At 39.8% G+C, this 26,273-nt stretch overlaps 1 protein-coding gene across 1 annotated transcript in view; it reads right to left on the bottom strand.

Annotated features, from left to right (window-relative positions):
• Positions 1–4,389: 4,389 nt before the first annotated feature.
• The window catches only part of TSHR (thyroid stimulating hormone receptor), a 161,399-nt gene continuing 139,515 nt past the window's right edge, over positions 4,390–26,273 (bottom strand). Inside the window, exons 9-10 of the mRNA XM_007188703.2 lie at positions 7,934–8,122; positions 4,390–5,803 (exon numbers count right to left, since the gene is read on the bottom strand). Coding sequence (XP_007188765.2) covers positions 4,390–5,803; positions 7,934–8,122 — 1,603 coding nt within the window. The remainder of the gene's footprint in view (positions 5,804–7,933; positions 8,123–26,273) is intronic.

Here is a 26,273-nt window from a genome sequence, read left to right as displayed (position 1 = left end):
ATCCAATGGGGCCACAAACCATGCAGAAGTTAGCTGAATCTCTATCAGATCAAAATCCTTTGCACAAGTTAACCTCTGTCCTTACCAAGTTGTAAAGTAGCCTGAACAATAGGAAGTCAAGCCCAATACTGCACTGAAAACACACCAAAAAAAGTTATCTTTTTGCTTATTTCCAAGTGTTGGATAATTTATCTGAAATAAGTAAACTTTCCAAGTACTTGTAATATAAACATGTTATTATTTTGCCCTTCCACTTGGATGTACATTTGGCTAGGTATAGTATCCTGGATTTAAATATTTTTTCCCACAGCATTAAAAGTGTTGCTCCATTGACCTCTAGTATACAATTTGTTAACTTGAATTAAAGGTCACTCTGCTCGTTAATTCTTTATAATACCTGACGTTTTTCTCTCTTTCTCTCTTGATTCACTCTCAAACATTTTAGATCTCCCCTTTACTTTTGGTGTTCTGACATTTTATATGGACTGTTCTACACGTGAGTCTTTTTCATTCACCCCCCGCCCCCTTAGTACTAAGGAGACACTATCAATCTTTATCAGTTCAAGAAATTTTCTTCCTTCTGTTGCTCTGGTATTATTACTTTTTCTACATTTTCTCTAAAACTCCTATTAGACATATGTTGGACTTTGAGACTAATCCTCTGTATCTTTCAACTTTTGTCAAATATTTCACATCTTTATTTGTTCATTTTAGATTTCCTCTACTTTAACTCCTAGTGCTTCTATTAAAGCTCTTGGCTTTGGCAATCCCATTTTAAATTTGCCAAAACTCCTCCTCAGTTTTGATTATTACTTTTTAAAAAAATAGTAGCTTGCTATTGTTTTGGGGCCCAGTATTTTCTCAAATTTCTCTGATGTTATCAATTACAAATTTAAAAATAGTACTGTGTTTCTGAACTGTCTTTTCTAGGGAAATGTTCTCTGTTCCATTTGGTCTTTTTTTGGGCTATTGATATGCAGTTCATCTTTCTCAAATGTCTGATAATTATTGTGGTCCATTTTTATTTTTGAATAAAGGATGAGAATGGTTAATGTCAGCTGATGGCGTAGATCTTTCTCCCCCAAGATGCCTTTCCCTGGCTGGACACTGATGTTGATGCGTCTGTGTCAATGACCAGGCTTCACTTTATGATGTGAGGGCAGGAAGTGGGTAAGTGGGCTAGGTTCCCTGCTTCCTGCCCCCGCCCCAGACCAGGGGCTTAGCCCTATCTACACTGAACATTCACTTTCTTTAAGATAAGTTTCTTGATTTCAACCTGGGGCAAACACTGAATGTGTCAGTTGTTCTAACTAAATGGAGTGAGAGGGGATGGGAGGGGCTAGGTGAGATAGACTGGCGGTTGATTACATAATAAGCCTCTCAGTCCTGTGACCTTCGGGCTTAGGGGTCTCTTAGGACTCTGCAAGGAAGAACACATCCTTCCACAGCTACAGCCTTATCCTGTATGTTCTAGGCTGTGGCCTTCTCCACTCTAAGTTATCCACCAACTCAAGGCCAGAAACTTTCCATTTTCAGAAAGTCATCAAAGACTTGGGTGTGTTGTTGGTACCATTTCTCCTGTTCACAATACAGTTTTGGCTTGATCCCATTTTATATTTTCTCACTGTCATTTCAGTGGGATTTGAAAAAGGAAGATTGATAGATGCCAGAACTCATCCATCACTTTGAGCTGGAACTCTATATCTTTTGAAGTAGAACGTATTGCTACCAAGTTTTTCTTGTCCCTTTAGGTATTCAGAATGAATGAGAATCACACCACTGTGTTATGATACAGTTTTTTCTCCAAAACCTTCAAGCAGTGAGGAGTATTTGTTCTCAAACTGTTATTGTTTTTAATTCTTATGATTCCAGTTTCATCTTCTTGCCCTCACTTTTACTTTATTGCCCCTCTCATGGTGCTGCCTTGTAATAGACTCTCTTCTTCTAATCAGCTGCTTCTGATATGCAGCAGATTATCCATAGAGCAAGAGTCAAACTTTGAGGGTTTCTTGAGAGACACTCCTTTGAGCAACATGCTTAAATTTTAGGGCATGAATTTTTGTGACATCTTTTGTGACTGACTTGAGGCTGTTTGTCCTCACTGATTTGGATCTATCTTTAGATAGTTGAAATCTTTAGATAGTTGCCAGATAAAGTGAACTCTGACTAGGTCTTGTAGATTTATTATCTTCATTAGAGCACTATATAAATTCCTAGTGTCAACACCAATCGTTTTTTTTCTCTTAGATATCATTGCCTCTCAATGAATCATAATTCATTTTACCATGAGTAAATTTTTTCACATAAAGACCATTTACAACCAAGATACAATATTATACTTAAGTTATTAGTAGTCAATAATTTATTTATTAATATGGATTTATTAGCCAATGTGCCAACTTTTTTCCTGTCTTTAGTTTTAACACATATAATGATAACTCTAAAGAAGCTCACAAATTACAAAAAGCAATACTTTAGGACTCAGCATAGTCATTTCATAGGAAGAAAATTTACTTCATGTTGCAAATGCAAATTTTAGCAACAATTCTGTAGAAGTTACTTTTCTAGGACTGTTTCCAAAGCATGATTTCAACTACTCAAGATAAAACACATTATTTATCAGGATGTGGTATTTCAAAATGTTACAGATGAGAAATACATGTCAAAGGTAACACATTTGTTTAATTTCATTAGTCACAAGTAAACTGGTGGATTAGTCATGCTGTTAGGTGTGTGTAATATTTCTACTAAGATGTCTAATCCATGTCTCAATGATAATCAGGAATGGGTATGGCTATTGAGAGATTCCAGATAAGTCAGGGTCACCATCTCTGGGGACCCACTGGGCCACTTGCCCCACTCCATAGACTTAACACAAGCTTTTAATTCATGCTGTGGTTTTAATGCACAGTGTGGTCCATGAGCACTGAGAAGCAAATGCCATCTCTCTTTGGGATGAAATTAAGGGACTGTCTTGACAGATAACCTGGAGAATACATCTATAGATAAAAAGCCTGACCATATTAAGTAAGGGAGCACTGTTAGGGAATAAAGATTTTATGTCCAGTGGTCAACAAGGTTGGAAAGAGCTGGCAGTTTCAGAGAGAAGAAACCTCTCTTTAGTACTGTATCGTGGGTCAGAAAAGGCTAAGTAAAGAAACCAATCCCTGAAGACAAGTTAAATGTTTCAAGTGAACCTGCACAGTGAAGTAGTAACTCTAATTAACAAGCATTTGCAAAACCACCCTAACCCTAATTCTATTGTGTGAATATCAATCTGGTTTTGGCCTGATAATTATAGCTGTGTAGATCTAATAATTAGATGAGTGGTTCAGAGCCAACCCAATATGGTCACTCAATAGAATTTCTGGTTCAGACATCATAACCAAAAATGAAACAAAGAAAAAATTTCCTGGGTCTTATGTCTAGGCTCCAAAGAGGAGATGGCAGCTCTACAAGATAGGAAAAACAGATTCTGCTTCTTTATTGTTTTTCTTTCTCTTTGTCATGGCAACCTATGTTTTGAGGGAAAGGGATATACGTGGAGTTTTAAAACTGGAAGAGGCCATCAAGCTCCTTCATTTCTACAGACTTTAGAGGCCCAGTAATTTGCCCAAGATCCAATAGTAAACTAGTGTCCAGCCTGCTTTATTAATCAGTGGGAGATCTAGTGTGCCCCGCTCATAATTCCCACTTGTCACTATTTATAAGTACTTTCTAGAGTTCACGTATTTAATGCCAGAAGACTGGCCAAGAAGAGTAATTCTTAGTTTGCTCAGCCACAACAGCTGAAATCTTGCCAGTTTTTCCAGGCAACAGTTGGGTCACATCAGGTAGATTCTTGTGAAGAGATGATTAAGTTTCAGAGTCTGTAAAAACAACTCAAATCTACACCTTCCCCCTCCTTCATGTGTCAAAATAGCTGTTCCTTGCATGATGTCCTGCTTGACTTTTCAGTTTCTAGGGACTCAAATTCTCTTGGGTTGTATCAGGGAACATGAAGTGGAACTAAACCAACATGGGGCCAGTTTTATCTTGTGGTCACCAACCAAGTTAATAGCATTTGCCATTTGCTGAATCTTTAGTATGAAATGCTGTATAAAAGTGAGAAAGCTCAATGTCAACATGGCTCAGCTGATATTTATTAAGCATTTTATACAATGTCATCACTGCACTTAGCATCCAGCAACTCTTCCAGAAAGTATACATTACTTTGATATCACCTGGGATTCAGACATGTCAGTAGCCTCTCTTCCTTCTTGGAGGCAATGATTAGGTTAATGCTAGTCCCTCTCCAGAGCTGAACACTACCTGCAGGTTGGGTCAGCTGTGTGTTTTGTCAGTGGTTGGAATGCATGCTCAAGAAACCAGCCTAAGTCCCCCTACCACTTACAAAACTGTTTGCTTATACTCTTTTGAGATTTGTTCCTGCTTATTTGGGGTTAGATGGGAGTTTTCAAGCAGTTCATAGTTGTCCTGCATGTTGGGGAGACTTTGCCTCATGTCTTGGGTAACCTTTTGGACCTGAATACCGGTGCTGTTCTTTGCAGAAATTCTCTGACCCCGGTAAGCCTGAGCCTGACGTTTACAGATACCAAACTTGCTGAGCAGGATAAACACATCCCTCTGGAAGGCTTTGGTGAAAATGGCATAGAGGAATGGATTGGCACAGGAGTTAAGTGGGTAGAAGAGAACCAGCAAGATTTTGGAGTTGGTAACGGTGATGAGAGGCTTGTTCATAAGTGCTGACAGAGCATAGAATGAGATTGGGGCCATGCACATGAAGTCAGTGAAGATCAGCACAGCCATCCTTTTGGCAATTTTGGTGTCTTTGTCCCCCGGGTTGTACTGGGGATTCCGGACTGTAATGTAGATCTTCACGTAACAGGAGCAGACGATGATAAAGGCAACTATGTTGAGCAACAGAACGAGGATAATATATGCCAGGGCAAGAGGAGTCTCGGTGTCCATGGGCAGGCAGATGCTGACCTTAGCGTAGCTGCTTATTCCCACCAAAGGGAGCAGGGCGAGCAGGAAGCAGCAAACCCAGCCCCCAACCATGATGGCGTAGGCGTGCCTGAGGCGGATCTTGCGGTCCAGGCGCATGGCGAAGGTGATGGCGTACCAGCGCTCCAGGGTGATGACCGTCAGTGTGTACACTGACAGTTCGCTGGCAAAGACGGTGAAGAAACCAGCTGTGTTGCACCCGGGGCCTGTCTGCCAGTCGATGGCGTGGTTGTAGTACTCAGACTGAGTGTAGAGGTCTACGGAGGCTATGAGGAGCAGGTACATCCCCATGCAGAAATCCGCGAAGGCCAAGTTGCACATGAGGAAGCGTGGGACAGTCAGTTTGTAGTGGCTCGTGAGGAGGATGACCAGGACAAAGACATTGCCCAGGAGAGCCAGCAGACTAACAAACCACACCACGATTCTCAGGAATTTGTAGCCCATTATGTCTTCACAGGGGTTGAACTCATCCGACCTGGGGGTACACACCATGTCTTCACTGCCCCCACACACAGTGTAGTCATAATGGCTGTCAAAGGCCTGTAGGGTCTCTTCCTGGGGGTTTTTGAGCTCTTGGCCAAAACCAATGATCTCATCCTCTTGTTCTTCTAAGAAGACGTAATAATGAGAGTTGCTGTGGGTATCCTGGAACTTGGAGTTTTCCTTGTACCCAGAGCTGCCGTCACCCAGATCCTCTTCATATTCTTGGTCGAAGGGACCATTTAAAGCTTTCACAGATTTTCTCTGACGCAGGCTCCGAATACTGCTCTCATTACACATTAGAGACTCAAGGATTCTGCAAGGCAGTAGATATAAGTCACCACTTGCTGAAAACCCTCTAATAGTCCCCACACTTAGCAAAATATGCAAACTACTTCGTATGATATACATGATTCTGTGAGATTCTACATGATCTGGTCAGGCCTGTCTCTCCTATGTCATTTCCTATTACCCTCCCCTCTCCAAGTGTGATCCACTGACATTGGTCCTTATCTCTCGTCTGCAACCAGTTCAAGAACAGCAGTGACTTAAAAAAAAGTATGGATGCTAGAGCCAGTCTGCCTAGGTTAGGATCTGATTCTACTATTTACTGGCTGTTTCATCTTGGGAAGGTCTATGAACATTGGTTTATTCATTTGTAGAATGGGATAGGGAGAGTATCTATTTCATTTTGGATTGTTAAAGGATTAGATGAGTTTATCATTTTGAAGTTCTTACGACAGCACCTGGAACATTGTTAGTGCCATGTATATTTTGGTTACTATTATTATTATTATTCCTCTTCAGAGCTTTAGAATTCCATATTCCCTTTGCCTGAAAAACTCATGGCTGCCTCTACTCATTATTCAGTGTTAAACTCAGATTTTCTTTCCTCAGAAGAGGCTTCCTTCATCTTCTTTAATAAATTGCCTGAGCCTTGTGTTTATTTTCTTCACAGCACTATCTAATATCTTCTTATTTGTTTGCCTGTTTCTTTTCTGACTTCCCATTCTAGAACGTAAACAAAATGCAAGAAGGCTGTTGCTGTGGATAGGACAGTGCCAGGCACATAACAGGTGCTCAATAAATATTTATTGAACAAATGAATAAATGGACACTATTGTGCAGACATGCTTATGGAAGTAAGATTTAGTGTTTCACTAGCTCTCCAGACTGATATCAAAAGGGATTCTTTTTTTTTTTTTTTTTTTTTGGCCATGGCACGCGGCATGCAGGATCTTAGTTCTTCGACCAGGGATCGAACCAGTGCCCACTGCAGCGGAAGCACAGAGTCTTAACCACTGGACCACCAGGGAATTCCCCAAATGGGATCCTTTAACTGGCTTTAGCTTCTGAGCAGGTTCATCTATTGAGCTCTACTTAAAATGCCTGATGGACTGCCTATTCCAACCTGTTTGGAGGTTGACGAGAAATCTGGACCCTGACCTCAAGGTCCAATTTAGCCTCCCACCCGTCCCTGGTCCTTTTTCTGCTCAGGGCTGGCTAACACCGTCCCCGTACCCCACTCCTAGTTTTCTGCAGCTGTTATGCCCGCATTAGCTTTCTTTGCACAGCTGTTCAACTTTCCTGTTTGCTTCTATCCCCACAGCTAGAGCCCAGCTTACTTACAACTGCTAGTCTGAGTGCAGGAAGTCAACCCGCAGATACTGTATAGAAACCAAGAGGGAGTGAATAAGAGATAAACGAAGAACAGACATAAAAGGGGAAATGATGCAGAGTGAAACTGTAGGTGAAGACAAGATTCAGAGAGAGCACGGGAGAAAAAGAAGGCCATCCCTCTTTTGCAGCCTCACAAGCAGCCTGTTAATAAAATAATACATATTATGAGAACTTAAATTCCAGGTCATGGTGATAGATGTTTTCTACTCAGTTTCTCATTTGCTCTTCTCAAAACCTCTGTAAATGGTAGCATTACGATCTCCCTTCACAAAGGCTCAGGAAGGTTAAGTGAGTAGGGTGGGATAACACAGCTAGGAACTGGCAAAGGTGGGACACAAACCCAGGTAACTACAAAGCCCACCCTGTAACCAGGGAGCTGTGACATTTGCAAGGCCTGAACTGACCAGGTTGTTCCTAAGTTTGTCCTCATAGTTGTGGCACCTAATATGGGTTGAGTCTGGAGGCCAGAAATCATGTCGTGTAACCTCTACAAGATTCTGCATGATCTGGTCATTCCTGCCTCTCCTCCATCATCACCTAAAATCCTTCCCTCCCCTGCTGTGATCCAGCGACACAGGCCTTATTTCTTATCTGCAGCTACTTTCAGTCTGCAGTCACTGTGTCCCTTGAACTTCATGTTTCTGACGGATGTTTCCAAATTCTTCTCCACCTGGTTTTCAAACCACAGAGCTTCTTCCTCAAACCCAGAAATTAATTCAACTTCCACCAAAGCCTTTTGTCACTTATTCCAGACACTGCCACTTACCCTCTGATTTTCTTCTGATTCTTAAAAGCACAGCAGTGGCTCGGATAAGAAAGGTCAGCCCGTGTGAGGTGAAGGAAACTCAAGGAAAGTGGAAGTTTCTTTAGAGTCCAAGTGTTTCTTGCTATCAATTCCTTCAGGTGTTCCAGGCCTTCGGATGGCAGGGCAGTAACACTGGTATGAGAGACATCCCTGGGAGGGAGAGAACAGTGATACAGAGAGATGGTGAGCAGCCAGGACCTTCCAGTTCTTGGCCAGAAAGACACACAGGCCTGAGATGAATGGGGAGATGACATGATGCTTCCTGCTGTAGAATATGCTACACTCTGAGTTATTACACACAGCCACTGGTCTAAGGACGGATATTATGCTTCTAAGTTGGTATGTTGCAAGGGACTTCCATTTTTATTGTTTAGAACTCCAGGATCTATCAGTACAAATAATACATAGTTCAGCAGACATTTTGTTTTACCCATTACAATACACACAAACTCTTGGAATCAGAGATGGATGTCAATTTTACTCTGGAAAACTACATCATATAACTACTAAATGGTCTCAAGAGGCAAGAGAAATAAATTTGAACAGGCTCAGAGGGGACTAAATCGCTCCCAGTCTCTGTGGGGACTAGGGTTTTGGGATTGATAAAGTGCTCATCGATATGCATCAATACCAGTATCACGAAAATCTTCTCCTAATGACGTAGAACTTGGGAGTCATAACCAGTTACACGGTGACTTCATGACTCAGAACAATCTCACCACAGATTCTTTAGAAGGCTCTAAATGTATTCCTGGAAAGAAAACTCCAGTACTTATATTAACAATTTGAAATGAGATTCAGATTGAGGTGGTGAGGCTGGGGACAGTGTAGACATTAGTGTCAGTTACTAAAGTAGAATTAATTCATGGCTTTTAGTGTGACATTTTCTGTTCTTTTCTCAGTCCCACAGAATCCAATCCAGGTTACGTATCTTGCTCCATCATTTTTACTTGCGTTGAATAACAGCCTGAATAAGACCATGAATATTTAACCTAACATCTCTCTTATTTTATATTTTATCAATTGAATTAAATTGACATTCATTAAATATTCCTTTTTTTTACAATCATATTTTTAATGTTTCATGTAATTAGTAATGACTGATTAGCAAATGAATTCCAATATTTTCAACTTCTTCCTCCACATTATTGTAATTGGACTTAGCTGGGATTTACATTCCCAGGGTTCAAGGCTGCTAGAACTTGCTACTTACTTTTTATAAGCAGGAAGCTTGAGTATTAACCCCATTCACTGCAGAACTGTGATTATTGGGGGGAGGGTGTCATGTTCGCTATTTTGTTTTATATTTAATTTAAAAATTCCATATTTCAGCATTTCCCAAACTTGCCTGGGGGTAATAATTACCCTTGGTGCTTTTTACTATATGATCCCCAGGTGATTTTTAACATTAAGCAAGTATATTTGGAAAACTGGCCTAAATGAATAACTTTGTGGTTAGTGAGAGAGTTGAGGAATTAAGCCCAGTTGTGAGGTAAATGAGGCTGGACTTTGCTCTCCTGCCCCATCTTCCTTTGGATGCATCTCTTTCTCTTTTAGCCGTGTGTCTTCATGGTGTGGCCATCTTTATGCCTCCGGTTTTCTGGAGGCCACTTACGTGTCTCTTTTCTGTCAGTGAAACAAGAGAGCATCTCTTGGCTCCTTTTTTCTGCTTTGCTGTCTGTTGGATACACTGATTGTGTGTATTCATCTGAAAGAGTTTATCCTTCCAAGTAGTGCGTTTGCATTTTAATAGATATTTCTTGAGAAAACACTTTAGTAACCATTCCTGTTACTGCATGACAAAATACCCCCAAACTAAATGGCATCAAACAACAATCTTTTTATTATAAGCATAGCTTTTATGGGCCAGGAATTTGAACAGGGCATGGAGGGGATGGTTTGTGTCTGCTCTCTGCTCTCTGGGACTCAGCTGGGAAGACTTGAAGGTTAGGACAGCTCAGTGGCTGGGGGCTGGGATTATCATCAGGCTCCTTCATATCTTCAGGTCTCTGGAGTCTTTGAACATAGATCCAGGTGCAGCAACCCCTTCAGGAACTCGTTAGCAATCTGGGGGGGAGGAATTTACTCCCTGATTTGTCTGAGTGTCTGCAATGAGCATTTCCCAGGTAGCCTATAGTTGGGTCCTGGTGGGGCTGAATTGGGAAGGTGTTTTTGGAAAACGTGTATAAACTTTGTGATGGAAACATCTGTAACATAATTGGTACTTGGCATATAGTAGGTGTTCAATGTTAATGCCCTCCTTGCCACAATCTGGAGTTTAAGCTCAAGTCAGAAGCAAGGAACCAGGCAAATACAGCTCCAGCCCAGATCTTGGCTTATATAGTCAACTGCTTATTTGACATTTCCACATGGAGTTTTTACGGGCGTCTCCAACTTGACAGGTCCATCCCAAATTTAGCTTCTAATCCCCCACCCTGACACCAACCTGCTCCTCCTCCATTTACTCTAGCAAAATACAGGGATTTGAACTCCAGAAGAGCTCGTATTTGCATCTCTAATGGAAGCTCTCTGGTTCAAGCTAACATCATCTCTTGCTGTGGTAGTTTTCTTGTCAGCTCTTACTCCCTTCCAGTCCATTCTCCACACAGCAGTAGAGCAGTCGTAACATATGGGTCGAGCAAGGTCATTCTCCTGCTCAAAACCTTGCAGTGACTTCCTAAGGTACATGAATAACATCTACTCTTCATACCATGCTTGTCAAGGCCCTGCAGATCTGGCCCTTGCCTTCCTCTCCAACCTCATCTCAGGGCCGTAGACTGCTTACAGCCCGAATCAGAATCTATCTGGAGCCATCTCACTCCCTACTGGCATGAGCCACTTAATGGAGTTCTAAGTGTCCATTAAGCCGACTGCTCCTAAAGTGCTCTGAGGTGCGGCCCTCTCCTGATGTAGGCTGCTGCACTGGTGCTACTTCAGCCCTTCCAGAGTCAAGCAAGGGGAACAACGGCTTCCCCTCCAGCCCCCCCTTTTAAAAAAATGTAACCTCTGTTGCAGAGATCTGCAGTTTTAATCAGACAGCTCTGAGTGTTGCAGAAAGGAAGGTAGGAGCTCCTATACTTCCCAGCGGATGCAGCACTGCCTCTCTTTTCAAAATAACCCAATGGAATGATTCTTCCCTCTAAGCCTACTGGTATTTCTTTATTTCCTGCCCACCAAGTGCCATCTTCCAGGGCTTATGTCCTTGTGGATTCTCTCTTGTCCTTGTTCAGTATTCATGCCATGAATGTTTACAGTAAAATGCAATTGAGCTAGACCCCCAATCAGATTTCAGCTCTGCTGTTTATGGGTCTACAGTGTCATGGTTCTCATAACTACCACCTTAGTTTAGGTCTGAATTACATTTCAACTCAGTTTTGCAAAAACTTCCTGACTCGTCTCCCAGAAAGTGTCTACTAATTCTGCCTTCAGACTTAGGACAGGATGTTCTTTCTAAAACTTGGAAAGAACAAGTTTTGTTGCTTTCCAGCTTGAAACCCATGGTTCCTCCAATGTCTACAGTTCACGCTTCTCTAAGTCTCTGCCCTCTCTCCAGTGCGAGTCTCTTCCCGAATTCTGTGTTGTCTTCTTTCTTGATTTTCTCCCTCATTTCACTGGAGTACATTTTCTTTCTTCCTTCCTTCCTTCCTTCCTCCCTCCCTCCCTCCCTCTCTCTCTCTTTCCTTCTTTCTTTCTTTCTTCCTTTTTCTTTTCCCAGCTTACAAGATCTTAGTTCCCTCACCAGGGATTGAACCGGCGCCCTCGGTGGTGAAAGTGCAGAGTCCAAACCACTGGACCACCAGGGAATTCCCTGGAGTACATTTCCAAGTAAGTTTTTAGAGGTCATATATGCAAGATATTTTCTGAGTCCTTGTATGAACGAAAATGACTTTTTTCCCTACTCTTGTATTCAATGGACACTTTACCTGGCTATAAATTTTAGGTTGCACATCACTTTTCTTCAGAATTCTAAAGGCTTTACTCTATTGAATTCTAGCACCCAGTGTTGCTTTTGGTAAGTACGATGCCATTCAGGTTCTTATTCTTTGGTCTTTTTTTTTTTTTTAACATCTTTATTGGAGTATAATTGCTTTACAATGGTGTGTTAGTTTCTGCTTTATAACAAAGTGAATCAACTATACATTTACATTTATCCCCATATCTCCTCCCTCTTGCATCTCCCTCCCATCCTCCCTTTCCCACCCCTCTAGGTGGTCACAAAGCACCAAGCTGATCTCCCTGTGCTATGCAGCTGCTTCCCACTAGCTATCTATTTTACATTTGGTAGTGTATATATGTCCATGCCACTCTCTCACTTCGTCCCAGATTACCCTTCCCACTCCCCATGTCCTCAAGTCCATTCTCTATGTCTGTGTCTTTATTCCTGTCCTTCCCCTAGGTTCTTCAGAACCATTTTTCTTTTTTTTTTAGATTCCATTTATTCTTTGGTCACTGATGTGATTTTACTCTCTGACAGCTTTTATAGCCTTCTCTCTCTCTCAGCTTTATTGAGATATAATTGACATATATTACGTTCAAGGTGTACAACACGATGATTTGAGATATGTATATATTGTGAAATGATTATATGGCCTTCTTTTCCCTGGTGTGAGATTTCATGAAAGTGTGCCTTGATATAGATATAGATCTTTTTTCATTTATTGTGCTGGACACTGGGGTGGAGGGGTCCCTTCAATCTGGAGACCTGTGCTCTTCACCTGTAAGACAATTTTTGGTATTGTTCCCAGGATAACTTGTGCCTTGGAATAATGCAATAACTTGAGTTTCTTCCCTAGAATTCCTGGTAAGTGGAAAAGGACCGTCCTGGAACCATCAGACATATCTCCATCTTTTCTTATAATTTTCTGCTATTATTTTTATTGAATCTTCTGGTAAAATTCCTTGACTGTATCTTCCATCTCTTCCATTGAATTAAAAAAATTAATTAAAAAAGTGTCCAACTTTATTGAGGTATAATTGACAAATAAAAATTGTATATATTTATGGTGTACAAAGTGCTGTTCTGCTACATGCATACACTGTGAAATGATTACCACAATCAAGCTAATTAACATATCCATCACCTCACACAGATGTAATTTTTTGTGTGTGGTGAGAACACAAGATTTACTCTCAGCAAATTTCAAGTATGCGATATAGTATTATTAACTATAGTCACCATGCTCTGTATTAGACAGTCAGAACTTAACACTGCATAACTGAAACTTTGTACCTCTTGACCAACATTTTCCTATTTCCCTCATCCCCCATCCCCTGGCAACCACCATTCTACTGTTACTATGAATTCAACTTTTTTAGATTCCACATATAAGAGGGATCATGCAGTATTTGTCTTTCTGTGCCTGGCTTTGAATTTTTTAATTTTAGCTTGATGAGAGCTGGGACTCTGCCTGTTCTGTTCTGTTTATCGCTGTATTTTTCACACACAGACTGGTGCTTAGAAGACAGAAGGCTCTGAATATATACTTGTCAAATACATTTTTAAAGAGTGATTTCCTGTTTTATATTCCTTTTTTATACCATGTTTGAGGACGCACACACAGCAGTTAGGAGCATGAGTTTTAAATTCAGACTATCTGGATTTGTATTTTGGCTTCCCCACTTACTATCGGTTACTTAACATTTTGTGCCTCAGTTTCCTCATCTTCTTGAACAGTAACTGACAGTGTGTTGTCAATGAATATTAGCCATTATTATCATTACTGTTATAGTTATAGGGATAAAACATCTTCTCAGATTTATCTCAGGTCACTAATTGTTGCTTTGTAAAAAGTTCTTTTCTGTTCTCTTTAACATCTTTGGTTCCTCCAGGCTCATCCCCCTCCCCACCCCACCCCCCATTTGTTTTTCTTGGTTTTGATCTTTCATGTTAGAAGCATTCTTTGGCTTGTGTTCCTTGGTGTCACATTCATGCTGAAGAACGAGGCACTGAAAATCTGATAGGGAGCTTGTCTACCAGTAGACTGTGCTTTAGGGCAATTCTGTGGGGAGCTGGCCATTATGCTGTTGAACCCTAAAATGCCAATGTGGAGGTCTTTTTTGTTTTAGAGTTTTTCAACTTCTTCAGAAAAAAGACTTCAATCTCCAGCTTAGAGGGGAGGTACTTGGCTGTTGGTGTTTTGCATGAATGGGGTGGAGGGTTACCATTTCCAGACAGAGACCTTCAATTAATCCTTTTGTTTTTAGTCCCACGTCTCTTGCCACATGCCACATCCATCACCGCTAAATCTCATACCCTTCAGAGATTCTGCAGGACAAGGAAGTTGCCTCTGAGTATATGCTCCGTGTGGGTTTTGCCTCCTTCTCCTCTGCCTTCCCCCCCCCCCCCAGAATTCTGTAGCTCTCCAGACCATCCATTTGCCCTCACCCGTCTTCTTTGTCCTTGTTGATTTATGTATATTAAAATTTTTCTTTCCCATCTTTTTAGAGGGATCTCGGGAGGGAGAAGAAATAAAGGCTTAAGTTCAATGCATCATCTTTGACTTTTAATCACTACTCCATTTAGCATGTAGAAGTGTTCAAGAGCTGCGAATGAATACTTGTTGAGTGCTGAGCCACACTGGACAATCTCCAAATCTGGAGTTGATGGAGAAAGAACCTCAGTCTGAAGAAATCCTCAGACTTAACAAGGCAGGGATCATTTTAAGTTATTTGAATCTGTATCTTTTCACATTCATCTAAATTTTTATTTGACCACTTTGAATCCAGAATTTCCTAATAGTGTATCTTTCCTAAAATAAATCCTTCAAAATATAGTTTAATTTTTAAATTTTGGTTTTGAAGTGATAAGAATATGGAGAGTAGCTATCAGCTGTTAAAGGACCTGAATTCTTTTGTGAATGCAGCCATATTGAATGAAGCCTACTAGCTGGAGGGCCTCCCTCTCTCTTACTGACTCTGGCACTTTCCACAAGGAGCTCATCAAGTGACGGGCACTGAACTTCAAGAGAATTTGTCTCTAGCAGGTATTTACTCACAAAACAGAATGCAGCTGAGCTGAGCCTGGCAGACAGTTTGAAGTCTAATTGCCTAGGTCATGGGAACCATCTCAAGTTAAGTGTCTAATGAAAGTAACAGAACCTGAATTTGGAGAGAGTGAGGCCTGCAGGGTTATATACTGGGCAAGAATATCACCAAATTTTAAGGATGCCAGGAAAAAAAAAGACCCAACTGATATTTGATGTCATAGGAAGAACAAATTGCTCCTCAGAAGCAACTATGTGCTCTAGCGTCCTCAAACATTGGAACAGTTTCTATTTTTTTGTGAGCTATTTTGTCATTATCAAATACACGATTAACCTTTGATGAATTCAATTGCAAATTAAATAAGCACTAATCGTCTTGCCAATGTTTCAGCAGCAATTGCAAGCCTCTTTTATGTTTGCTTGTAATGAATGTGGGGTTTTCTAAAGGTCAATATGTAGAAGCTGATCCATTATAAATGTGTAGTCACATCTGTAAATTGGTAGATGAAATGCATCTAAGAGCAGAAAGAAGATTAACTTACTGCTTAAAAAGCAGTTTAATTAATTTATTGATACTGAATTAAAAATAACTAGGGCTTAAAAGCTATAAGTTCAAGACAGTGAGCTTGTTTAATTATTTGTTTAAAATTTTAAAACAGCATGTGCATTTATTCAATAAGTATTTATTGATTGCTTTCTATGTCTCAGGTACAGTTCTAGAATCTAGGGTTACAGCAGTTAACTAAACATGCAGAAATTCCTGCTCTTCTTATGCTTACATTCTAGAGAGAGGGATAATTTTTAAGAAAAAGTAACAGTATGTTAGATGATAACGATAAGTACCATGGGGAGAAGCAATACGGAGTAGGGGAAAGGAAGAGCCCAGAGGTAAGTCACAATTAGAGATGGGGAAGGGTGTCAGGGAAGACCTCACTGAGGAGTTGGTTGAGTGAAGATCTGAAGGAGATGAGGGAGAGCCATAGTTATATCTGGGAAAGAGCATTCCAGGCAGAGAGACCAGTCAGTGCAAAGTCCCTGGGATGAGAGTGTACCTGGTATGTTTAAACAAGCAGGGAGGCCAGTATGGCTGGAGCTGAGACAGTGGGGGGTTAGGAAATGTGGAAGAAGAAGTCAGAGAGGTAATGGGAATCCAGATCATGTGTGCCTTGTAGGTCATCAAAAGGACTTTGTCTTTTCATCACAGTGAGATCAAACGCCTTCAGAGGAATGGTACAATCTGACTTATTTTAAAAGGATCAAACTACTGCTTTGAGAATAAACCAAAGGGAGCAAAGAGTGGAAACAAGGAGACCAACAATAGACAAGATGGTGCCTTGGACCAGAGTGGTGGCAGTAGAGATGCTGAGAATTGTTGGAGTTTGTATAGATTTAAAAGGTAGAACCAATGGGATTTTCTGATGGATTTGGATATGGGGTCTGAGAGAAAGTGAGGTCAAGAATGACTCCATGACATATGGTCTGCAGCTGGAAGAATGGAGTTGCCATTTCCTGAGATGGGGAAGGCTGCAGGTAAAGCAAATTTGGAGGAATCGTCAGAGGTCTAGTTTTGACAGGTCAAGTTTGAGATGCCTATTAGACGTCCAGGTGGCAGTGTCAAGTAGGCAGTGTGTTATAAGTCTGGAGTTTGGTAGAGTTGTCTGGATTGGAGATTTCTATTTAGATATCACAGGCATTATGCAAAGCCATATGAGTGGATGAGATCACCAAGGACACGAATAAAGAGAGATAAAAAGAAGGCCACAGGTGGAACGCTGGGGTACTCCAACAACAAGAGATCAGGAAGAAGAGGAAGAACCAGAGAGGGAGACTGGGAAGGAGCAATCAGAGGTGTGGAGAAAAACCAAGAGAGAGTGGTGTCTTGGAAGCCAAAAGAAGAAGGTATTGTAAGGAGGATGAAGTCATCAACCTAGTTAAATGCTTCTGAGACACGAACTAAGAATTGGCCATTTGATTTAGCAACTGTGGAAGTCACTGGTGACCTTGAAAAGAGCAGTTTTGGTGGCATGGTGAAAACGTGATTGGAGTGAGCTTAACAGGGATTGGGGGAGAGGATTTAGGATTCTAGCCAACTCTTTTGTGATGTCTTGCTACAAAAGGACACAGAGGTAGATATGGAGTTGAAGGGATATTTTAAAATTATAAGTAGTTGAGAATATAGTCCTGAAAGTTAAAGTATCTTTTAAAAATAAAAGAACACTTAAAAATAATAATAACTCTTTAAAGTCATCAAATATTCAATCAGTGTTCCAAGAGAGGCAAGGTAGTTGTCTCACTGGAGTCAGGAGCCAAGTTGACCTAAGTATTACAGCTGACTGATATGTCTCTTAGGTGTCTTTTAATCCATAGGCTCAAGAAATATTGTTTTAAGATGGGTGAAACAATAGCATGTTTAAATGTTGATGGGAGATAATCCAGTAAAGAGGAAAATATAGATGCTATGGGACAGAAGGGTGAGGATTGCTGAAGCAATGCCCTTGAATTGCTGAGAGGGCATGGGACCCAAGACCTTGGTGAAGGGCCCAGCCTTAAAAAGTGACTTAAAATTCAGGAGAGGAGACAGAGGATGTAGACATAGATACAGGACGGTGGGTAGATGTGGTGGTGGGAGCATGAGGAATTCTCTTCTGATTGATTTTATTCTAAATGAAATGGAAGTCAAGGTGATCAGCTGGGCATGAGAATGAGAGAGGACTAGAGAATTGAGGAGAGGGGAGGAGGTCTGACATGTTCATCTGGGAGAGTACCTAGGGAAATGGGATGTTATTGCTGTACAGCACTTGGGGCCAACCTGGCGTGAATGATTTAAAATGAAACCACTTGCCAAGCCCACCTGCAAAAGTCCAGGCCCACAGTAGGTGGGAATTGGACTTAACCAAGGTAGGGTTTTTCTATGCAAGGATGATAGCGAGAGGGTCAAGGTAGTTAGTTGGCTGTGTGTACAAGTCAGTGCTTATAATGATAGATATGGAATTTAAGCTTCATAAGGAAGAAATGAAGACATGAGAGAGGTGGAAGACAGTGAAATATTAGTAATAGATTGTAGCTCCTAGTAAGACCAAAGAATTGAAGGAATGACTGTATTAGAAGGAAACACATGGAAAGACAGCAGAATGTTTGAGACTGAGATTATGAAGGGTTTGGAATCATTGGTCATGACAGGCCTATGGCCATGGACCTGAAGTCTAGAGGTAGAGTGGAGAACAATGTTACTGGAGTGGAAGTCAGAGGCCAAGGTATAGGAAAGAAGATCCACATGGATACTGAAATCAACAAAAATTATGAAAGGAGTAGTGTTAGAGGAATCAGTAACAGTGCATCAGGTGCTGAGAGCTTCAAGAAATGAGATAGAGTAACTTTGGAGTTCACAAATCACAACAAAAAAGATATTTGGGTGGTAAATCAACTATACTTGAATTAAAAAAAATTTTTTTTAAAAAGAAAGAAAATAAAACAAAATTGAAAAGAAAATAAAGGTTTGTATAGAATTCACACCAAAAAAAGAGTGGTTAAAAAAAAAATATATTTGGGTGGTAATGTTTGAGGGCACGAGAGTCAAAGTTGGGGAGAGGTTTTAAGGAGGAGGAGAGATAATGGTCCAAAAGCAACAATGAGGAGGTAGGAGGGCATCTGCCTCGACTTCATTTTATATAAACTGCTTATGTTTCTACAACATGAGTCAATCATTAACATGTTTTAAAATCAGGTATTCTACTTTAAGATCCCTCCAAGCTGCCGGTGCCCACAGGTAAATGTCTTTAATTTTTTCATATGAAGATTGACTTGCAGCAAGAATTTGCACGTTGTTCACATGGACTACTTCGCTACTGGGCTTGCTCATTTTCAGAGAACCCATAAGAAAAGAGGCGTTCTTAAGCAGTTTCTGCTATGTGTGGGTCATTGTATCAGGCCCTGGGGTTACAACCATGGGGAAAGATAGACAAAAATCTCTTCTCCCATTACATTTACATACTAATGGAGGGAGAAAGAGTAAACAAGTCAGTAGATGTCTAAAATGGCTAGAGGTTTGGATGGTGCTAAGTATCATGGAGAAAAAGAAAGCAGGGAAATGGGATGAAGGGTGATGGGCAGCTTTAAATTTAAACAGGGAATTCAGGGAAGACCTCAGTGAGAAGCTTACATTTAAGCAAAAACTCAAAGGAGTCAGAAGAGCAAGCCCCATGGATATCTGGGGAAGGAGCCTCCTGGGTAGAGAAAACAGCTGGTGCATAACCCCCAAGGTGAGAACGTGCCTGGGGGCACCAGTTCAGTGTGGCTGGAGTGGAGTGATGAGGAAAGATGCAGGAGATGGGATCAGAGATACTGGGTCATGGGTGGGGGGCAAGCAGCATAGGTCTTTGAAGGCCTTGGTGAGGACTTTGGTTTTCTTCAGAGTCAGATGATCAAGAACTGGGGATGTTTAAGTAGAAATTTAAGAAAGTGATCAAGCAAAGTTGGAGGATTACAACAGGAGCAAGAATCATCTTATGTGAAAGGGGTTGACCTGATGTGCTGTAAATTGATGGTGTTTCTGGGTTAGGGCTGGGTTTGCATCCTAATATCACCACTTATGGCCAGTTGACCTTGGGGACTTACCTGATATCTCTGCACCTCAGTTTTCTCATTTCTTAAATAGGGATAATGACACCTACTATTGAATAGTTAAAGAGACTCAAGGTAATCTGTAAAGAATCTAGCACACAGCTGAAGCTCAAAAATGGCCCCTATTATTAATAAGAAAATGTTTGTCTAAAGATTTAGATGATCATAAATTACCAATCTTTTCTTGAGGTCTTTGCGTACAAACAAAATTGCTTTGTAACTCCGATATCACTGTTATCTTCTTTCTTTTCGCTCTTGAGTTTGCATAATTACACTTCATTTAAGACTATAGCTTTCACGACCTATGAAATCTCATGGAGTTGACTGACTGAGCATTATGTATCCTGGAGTGAAAAACTACCTGTATACTGTAATTCAGTAAGGTTGGAGCTCCTCCACACAGTAACAAGAGGAAATGATGGCAAGGTATTACCGATAGTCGAATGCTGAGACACAAACATATCCTCCTCAGTGTTAAGTCCTCTCCCCTGTCCTCCCCGACGCGCAACACACATACATAATGACCATCACTATCAGTCTGTGAGAAATGAAAAGTCCACTTTCTTTTGAGTGTTTGTTTCTTTTAGACTCAGAAGCAGAACATAATTAACAAAATGGATTTCAGAGACTTGACAGAGATAGCATGTCAGAATGAAAACCCTTAACTACCTTATTTCCTTCCACCTGTTCCAAGAGTAAAAATCACAGAAGAGTCAAAGATTTAGTACTCATCCATATTTACTTGGGAAGAATTGAGTGCCTCATTGTATACACTGTAAACTGCTTCTTTATTTATATTTGTGGGTTATTTATTTAAAAATTTAATCCCAGGTTGATTCACCCCTCCTATCAGCCTGTTATCGGCATCTTTTAGTGAATTATAAAATCATGAGTAAAACTTGCTACAGAACAGAGTACACATGATTTTTGCCTCATCTATTTGGCCCTATGCAATCTCATTTCTCTTCTTTCATCATACAACCGAGACTTGATATGGGTAAAATTACCAGAAATTATGAGTGGAGTAGTGTGGAGAGGTCAGAAAACTTTGGGATTGATAGTATAAAATAAAATAATTTATTTTAAAAAGTTTAGCACTGAGACTAGTAGGCACTCACTAAAAAGTAGATTTATTTACACGTAAAGTTGCAGAGAAAAAATATGTGTTCCTACTTGCTTTTTATTCCAAAGATTCATCACTGTTGAGGGCTCTTGGCTAAAGAGCACTGATTAGTTAATAAAACTGGTTTAGAAAATTTTTTCTAATTTTTTCCCTGAAACTTCAAGTGTTGTTTACCTAGAATTCAGACTCAGTAAAGATTCTTTTATGTTCTATCAGTTTTGATCAAAGTAAAAAGCCTTTAAATAATTAACTTTAGCAAAACTGAGTTAAAAGAAACAGTTAATGGATTTGTGAATTATTCTTTTTTAGAGATGCAGTCATCCTAGTTTACTTTTTGGCGTGGCATAGATACAAAAACCTTTACTCAGACTGAATCCCCTGATGTAAAATGCATGATCATTTGAGGCCATTGCTCTAGGACAGTGGCTCTCAGTGCTTTGGAGAACTTTATTTAAAGTAAAAATCTTTTGAGGATAATAGTAGCTGGGCTTTTAGTCAATTGAAGAAGAGGAAAGGTTTGTACGACTTTGAGGATCTTTGCAATAACTCCATCATCCTTCTCCTACCAGAGTCATCCCCCTAGTTGGGAAATGCTCTGAAAATTTCTCAGTAACTGTAAAAAGTAACCTTATCATTATACATTTCCGTGACTTAAAGTATTAATCCTTTCTTCTCATATCAATGGCTATGGTAGTAAGAGATGCTACTGATCAATAAATCTGGATTTGGGGGGAATCAAGTATCCTAAGTTGTTGACATAACTCCTTTGGTCCAAAGATTCCTAGGGCTGAAGCAGACCATCCTTTTGTTTTTAGCAAGAAGCCGGCATGCACACAATTCTGGAAAGGTAATTGTCTTCTCTTTCTCTTCAAATTCCTCTGTGACCTTCCTTGCAGCTCTCATAGACTCTACAAAATGGTCACAGGCCCTCTCCTTTGCTGTGCCTCTGGAGAAAAGGGTGTATGACTTAGGAGGATAAGTTGCTTATCCTGCTTTGGTTGCTTCCCTGACAACCCGGCTTCCTTGGCATGAGTCTGGCTTGGTGCCCAAGTCGGGCACTGCAAGAGGTCTGTTTGTCTTTGTAACTCATTTCACAGCCCAGAGTAGAGCAGCCTAGTAGACAAACTCCTCTGGTTTTCCACCCTTGGGAAGCTCCCTTCCTCTCCAGAGGCTCTGCTGGCAGGCACAGAAAGGAAGACAAGGAACACTAGGCTGATTAGGCCTTTGGGCTCGATTTCCCTCCCTCTGAGGGAGGGCCAGTGCCTGCCAAACAGCCAAGATATAGAGATGAGCGGTCCCAGTGCCATGGCTGGGACAGAGCTACCCAGGGTTAATATAGTCAGGGTCAAGGGTGGGCAGAGGCCAAGGAAAGGAAGCATGGGGTGAGTTGAAGAGGGCCACAAACTGTAATGGATTATGCAGCTATTACTCATCTTTCCATGGTAACCTTCAGTGGGTCATCCTTACCTGCTGAGTCAGGTCGTGTTCCCTTAACATGATTTCGACACAACACACTTTTCAGACACTATCCTTTGGCCCAAATTATGTTTTTTTTGTTGTTGTTGCTCTTAGAATATATCCTGTTTTCCTGCAGGCTTGCCTTTGTTCTTCCTCTTATAGTTTCTGTCTCTGTCTATTGTCATTCTACTCCTCACCTGAAGCCCATCTCAAATACCACCTCTTTTAACAAGGCCTTTGCTGGTCACCCTAATCAGGAATGCTATCTTGATTCTTTAAATACTTCTTATGGCTCTTTTTACATTAAACTTATAGTGCCTTATTCACATTTCTCCTGAATTTGATTGTAACCTCTTTCAGGGCAGAGGTTGTATCTTATTCTTATAATTTTCATGGAGTTCAGTAGGTGCTCAGTTAAATATCTGCAGAATGAGTTAATGAACACCTTGTGTGAGTTTGTTTCAGATTAGCTATTTCTCCTTAGAAAGAAAAGAGAAACAGAAAGAGAGAATAAACTAGGGATGACAGAGGACTGGTAGTTAAGACTAAAACTGATTTCATTACCCAGGACCACACCTCAATAACAACAAAATGGCATGTAAGCCAACTTTAAGAATGGATAAAATATTTGAACGGACCCTCGAAAAAAGAAAATATACAAATGGCTAACAAGTACATGAAAAGGTGCTCGACGTCATTAATAGTCAGGGAAACACAAAGTAAAACCACCATGAGATATCTCTTTACACCCACTAGCATGGCTAGAATAAAAAAGATTGATAATACAATGGATTGGCAAGTATGAAACTCACTTCACTGGTGGGACTAGAAAATGGGATAGTCATTTTGGAAAACAGTTTGACCGTATATCCTATAAAGTTAAATATACATCTATCCTGTGACCTGATAATTTCACTCCTATTTTTACACTAGAAGAATAAAAAGATATGTGGCTGTCTATGGGACATTGGGGCATGAGAAAAGTTTCTGGGCCATGAAAGTGTTCTAAGCCTTCACTGCGGTAACATAGTTTTGCCAAAACTCATCAAGCTGTACACTTTAAATATGTGCATGTTATTGTATGTAAATTATACCTCAATAAAAAAATAATTTTGCCCAGAATCAACCTAGAAAATCATGTATTCAACACTCCTGTGGACTTCAGCCATGCTAGAAAGAACCCTGCCACAATTTTTCAGGCATCTAATAGTATGACCTTGTGGAGAGCATTACGAGTCAAAAGAAATACATGAAAGACTTATTTTTCTCTAAACCAAGATGGCAGTGCCATGACTCTTAGATTTTCAAATGATTAATTTGATCAGCTAATAGCAACAATAGTTTATTTTGAAGTTTGTTTGTGTTGATAACATGTAGTGCAAGCTCAAGCATATTATCACAGAGATTTCATCTTCTTAGGAGTTACTTATAATAGTAAGTGGGACAATTATAATATAGTCATTTTCAACAGTAGGTTAAATGCTTATTAGAGTGAGTTACATAATTTAGACCTTGGAGGACTCTGGTTATTATGGAAGGCATTACATTTCAGTGTGTTCTTTCCTTTGGGGTTATAAACACCAAGAGCTTCTCTTTCAAAATAAGATGAAAAGAAAACACCATAATCAAAAATGGACAGTATAAAAATGGAAAATGAGATTGCATATCTTGATTAAAAAATCAATAAGGAAAAAATGTTATGAAACTAAATTTAAAAGGCTTTTAAAAAATTAGCAAAGATTGGAGATGAGATCTCACTTTAGATGTTGCAGCTGTTTTAAGTTAGATTCTTTTTAAAGAAATGACCTTGAAAAAAGGTGGTAAACTAAGTGGGCAAATTTGACTGTTTTAGTCAACAGAGATGAATACAGTCATTCACAAATACCTTTATGAGGTATACATATATTCCAATTATCTTCTCTTTAGATGGACTTTAAGATTTTCCAAGTTTGGCTTTTACTCCAAATCATAGCCAAATCATGGCTCTTTGATATTAAGTTATACTTTATCAAGATTTATTGAGTACTTGCTGTCTTCTTTTTTGAAGTGGGGGGATTACAAAAAGTATAAGACACAGCCCATTTCCTCTAGGATCTTAAATTCTAGTTATGGGGAGAAGATATGGGGGAAATAAAGTAATGAAGATTTTGACAAAAGTTCAAGATAAGAATTAAAGTGATGTTACAAGGCCATACATGGTTAGTTAACAGATGCATTTTAAGACAGAAGCTTGGAAGTGGAGGAATGAGACTGGACTCTTATTCATTTCTTATTTTCCTCCTACAGGCCTCTCAAATGCTACAATCTCCATTGTCCTTTCTTCCTATGCTTTGTGGTGTTCTTTTAAACTTTAATTTAGAATTTTATTAAAATAATGCATGAACCTATTTTTATAAAGCAAATTATACTGGAAACTTAACACACACAGCAGATTCCTGTGCAGCCCTTCCCTGCCTTGTGCTCTCTGATGCCCCTGAAGCAACCACTTTCAACTTCCAGTATTCCTTCCATAATTGAAAATACTTCTTGATTTATTGGTTTTTCATTCACCCACTGACTCCTTACTTTGGAAGATGAGGATTTAGCTCTCTTCCGTCACCCTGCACATACATCCTTCTGACAACCCCTCAACTTTCCTGAAATAGTTTTAGGATGTATTTGGTTAAACCTATATTTAGTATTTTGATTATTACAAGTCTGCATATTGTGATTTCATTTTATTTCTTGTGTAACATTTTTAGTTTCTTCATGAGATGTCTATTTCTCTTTTATTTACATATCTTGGTTTGAATGGACCTCTTGCTGAGTCTTGTTATATGCTCCAAAGTTCTTAAAATAGCTCTCAATTCAGTTTTTCATAAAGTCAGTCCTATCATATAATCTATCAATCCCTTTTTATTTGTAGAACTTTCTCTTGGAGCCCTCCTTCAGCCCTGATGTAGATGTCCTGGTTTCAATAGTCCCAGAACCTCCCTTTTTGGTCATCCTGGGAATTCCATTTGCCTCTTTCCAATGTTGATCATTAAAATTCTCATTTTTCTCTTTATTGGTTTATGCTTCAAGAAAAGGTGAATGGGAAATCAAATTTTTGAGGCTTTGCACATTTGAAAATGTCTTTATTTTACCTTCATCTTTGATAGATTGTTTGGAAAACACTTTTGTATTTCTGTGGTTCAGTTATAACTTTTCTTCTTTGATTTCTGATTTAATTGATTTGGGCCTTCTCTTCTTTTTTCTTGATAAGTCTGGCTAAAAGTCTATCCATTTTGTTTATCTTTTCGAGAACCAGCTCTTAATTTTGTTGATCTTTTCTACTGTTTCTTTAGTCTCTATTTCATTTATTTCTGCTCTGATCTTTATGATTTCCTGCCTTCTACTAACTTTGGGTTTTGTTTATTCTTCTTTTTCTAGTTCTTTTAGGTATAATGTTAGATTGTTTATTTGAGAGTTTTCTTGTTTCCTAAGGTAGGCCTACATCGCTATAAACTTCCCTCTTAAAAATGCTTTTGCTGTGTCCCATAGATTATGGGACACTGTGCTTCCAATTTTATTTGTCTCATGGTATCTTTTGATTTCCTCTGATTTCTTCAACAACCCATTTTTTGTTTAGTAGCATATTGTTTAGCCTCCATGTGTTTGTGATTTTTCCATTTTTTTCTTGTAGTTGATTTCTAGTCTCATACCATTGTGGTTGGAAAAGATGCTTGATGTGATTTCAATCTTAAATGTATTGAGACTTCTTTTTTGGCCTAGGATGTGATCTATTCTGGAGAATGTTCCGTGTGCACTTGAAAAGAATGTGTTCTGCTGTTTTTGGATGAAATGTATATGTCTATTAGTTCACTCTGCTTGAGCTATAACAGCCTCCTTGCTACTCTTCAAACACGCCAGGTATGTTTTCACCTGGGGGTCTTTGCACTTGCCTAGAATGATCTTCCCTCATATAGTCACATGACTTGCTCCCTTATGACCTTCCAATCTTTTCCCAGTTGTGACCTTCTTGATGAGGCTTTCCCTCACCATCCTTCACAGTGGTGACCCTACCCTATTGAAAGCTCATAATGAAGAGTCCTGGGCTTATCAAGTGCTCAGTAAATGTTGACTGTACATTTTCAGA

Source organism: Balaenoptera acutorostrata, chromosome 3 (assembly GCF_949987535.1).
Source record: "Balaenoptera acutorostrata chromosome 3, mBalAcu1.1, whole genome shotgun sequence".
Classification (NCBI taxonomy): domain Eukaryota; kingdom Metazoa; phylum Chordata; class Mammalia; order Artiodactyla; family Balaenopteridae; genus Balaenoptera; species Balaenoptera acutorostrata.
This window is presented reverse-complemented; position numbering and strand designations above follow the sequence as displayed.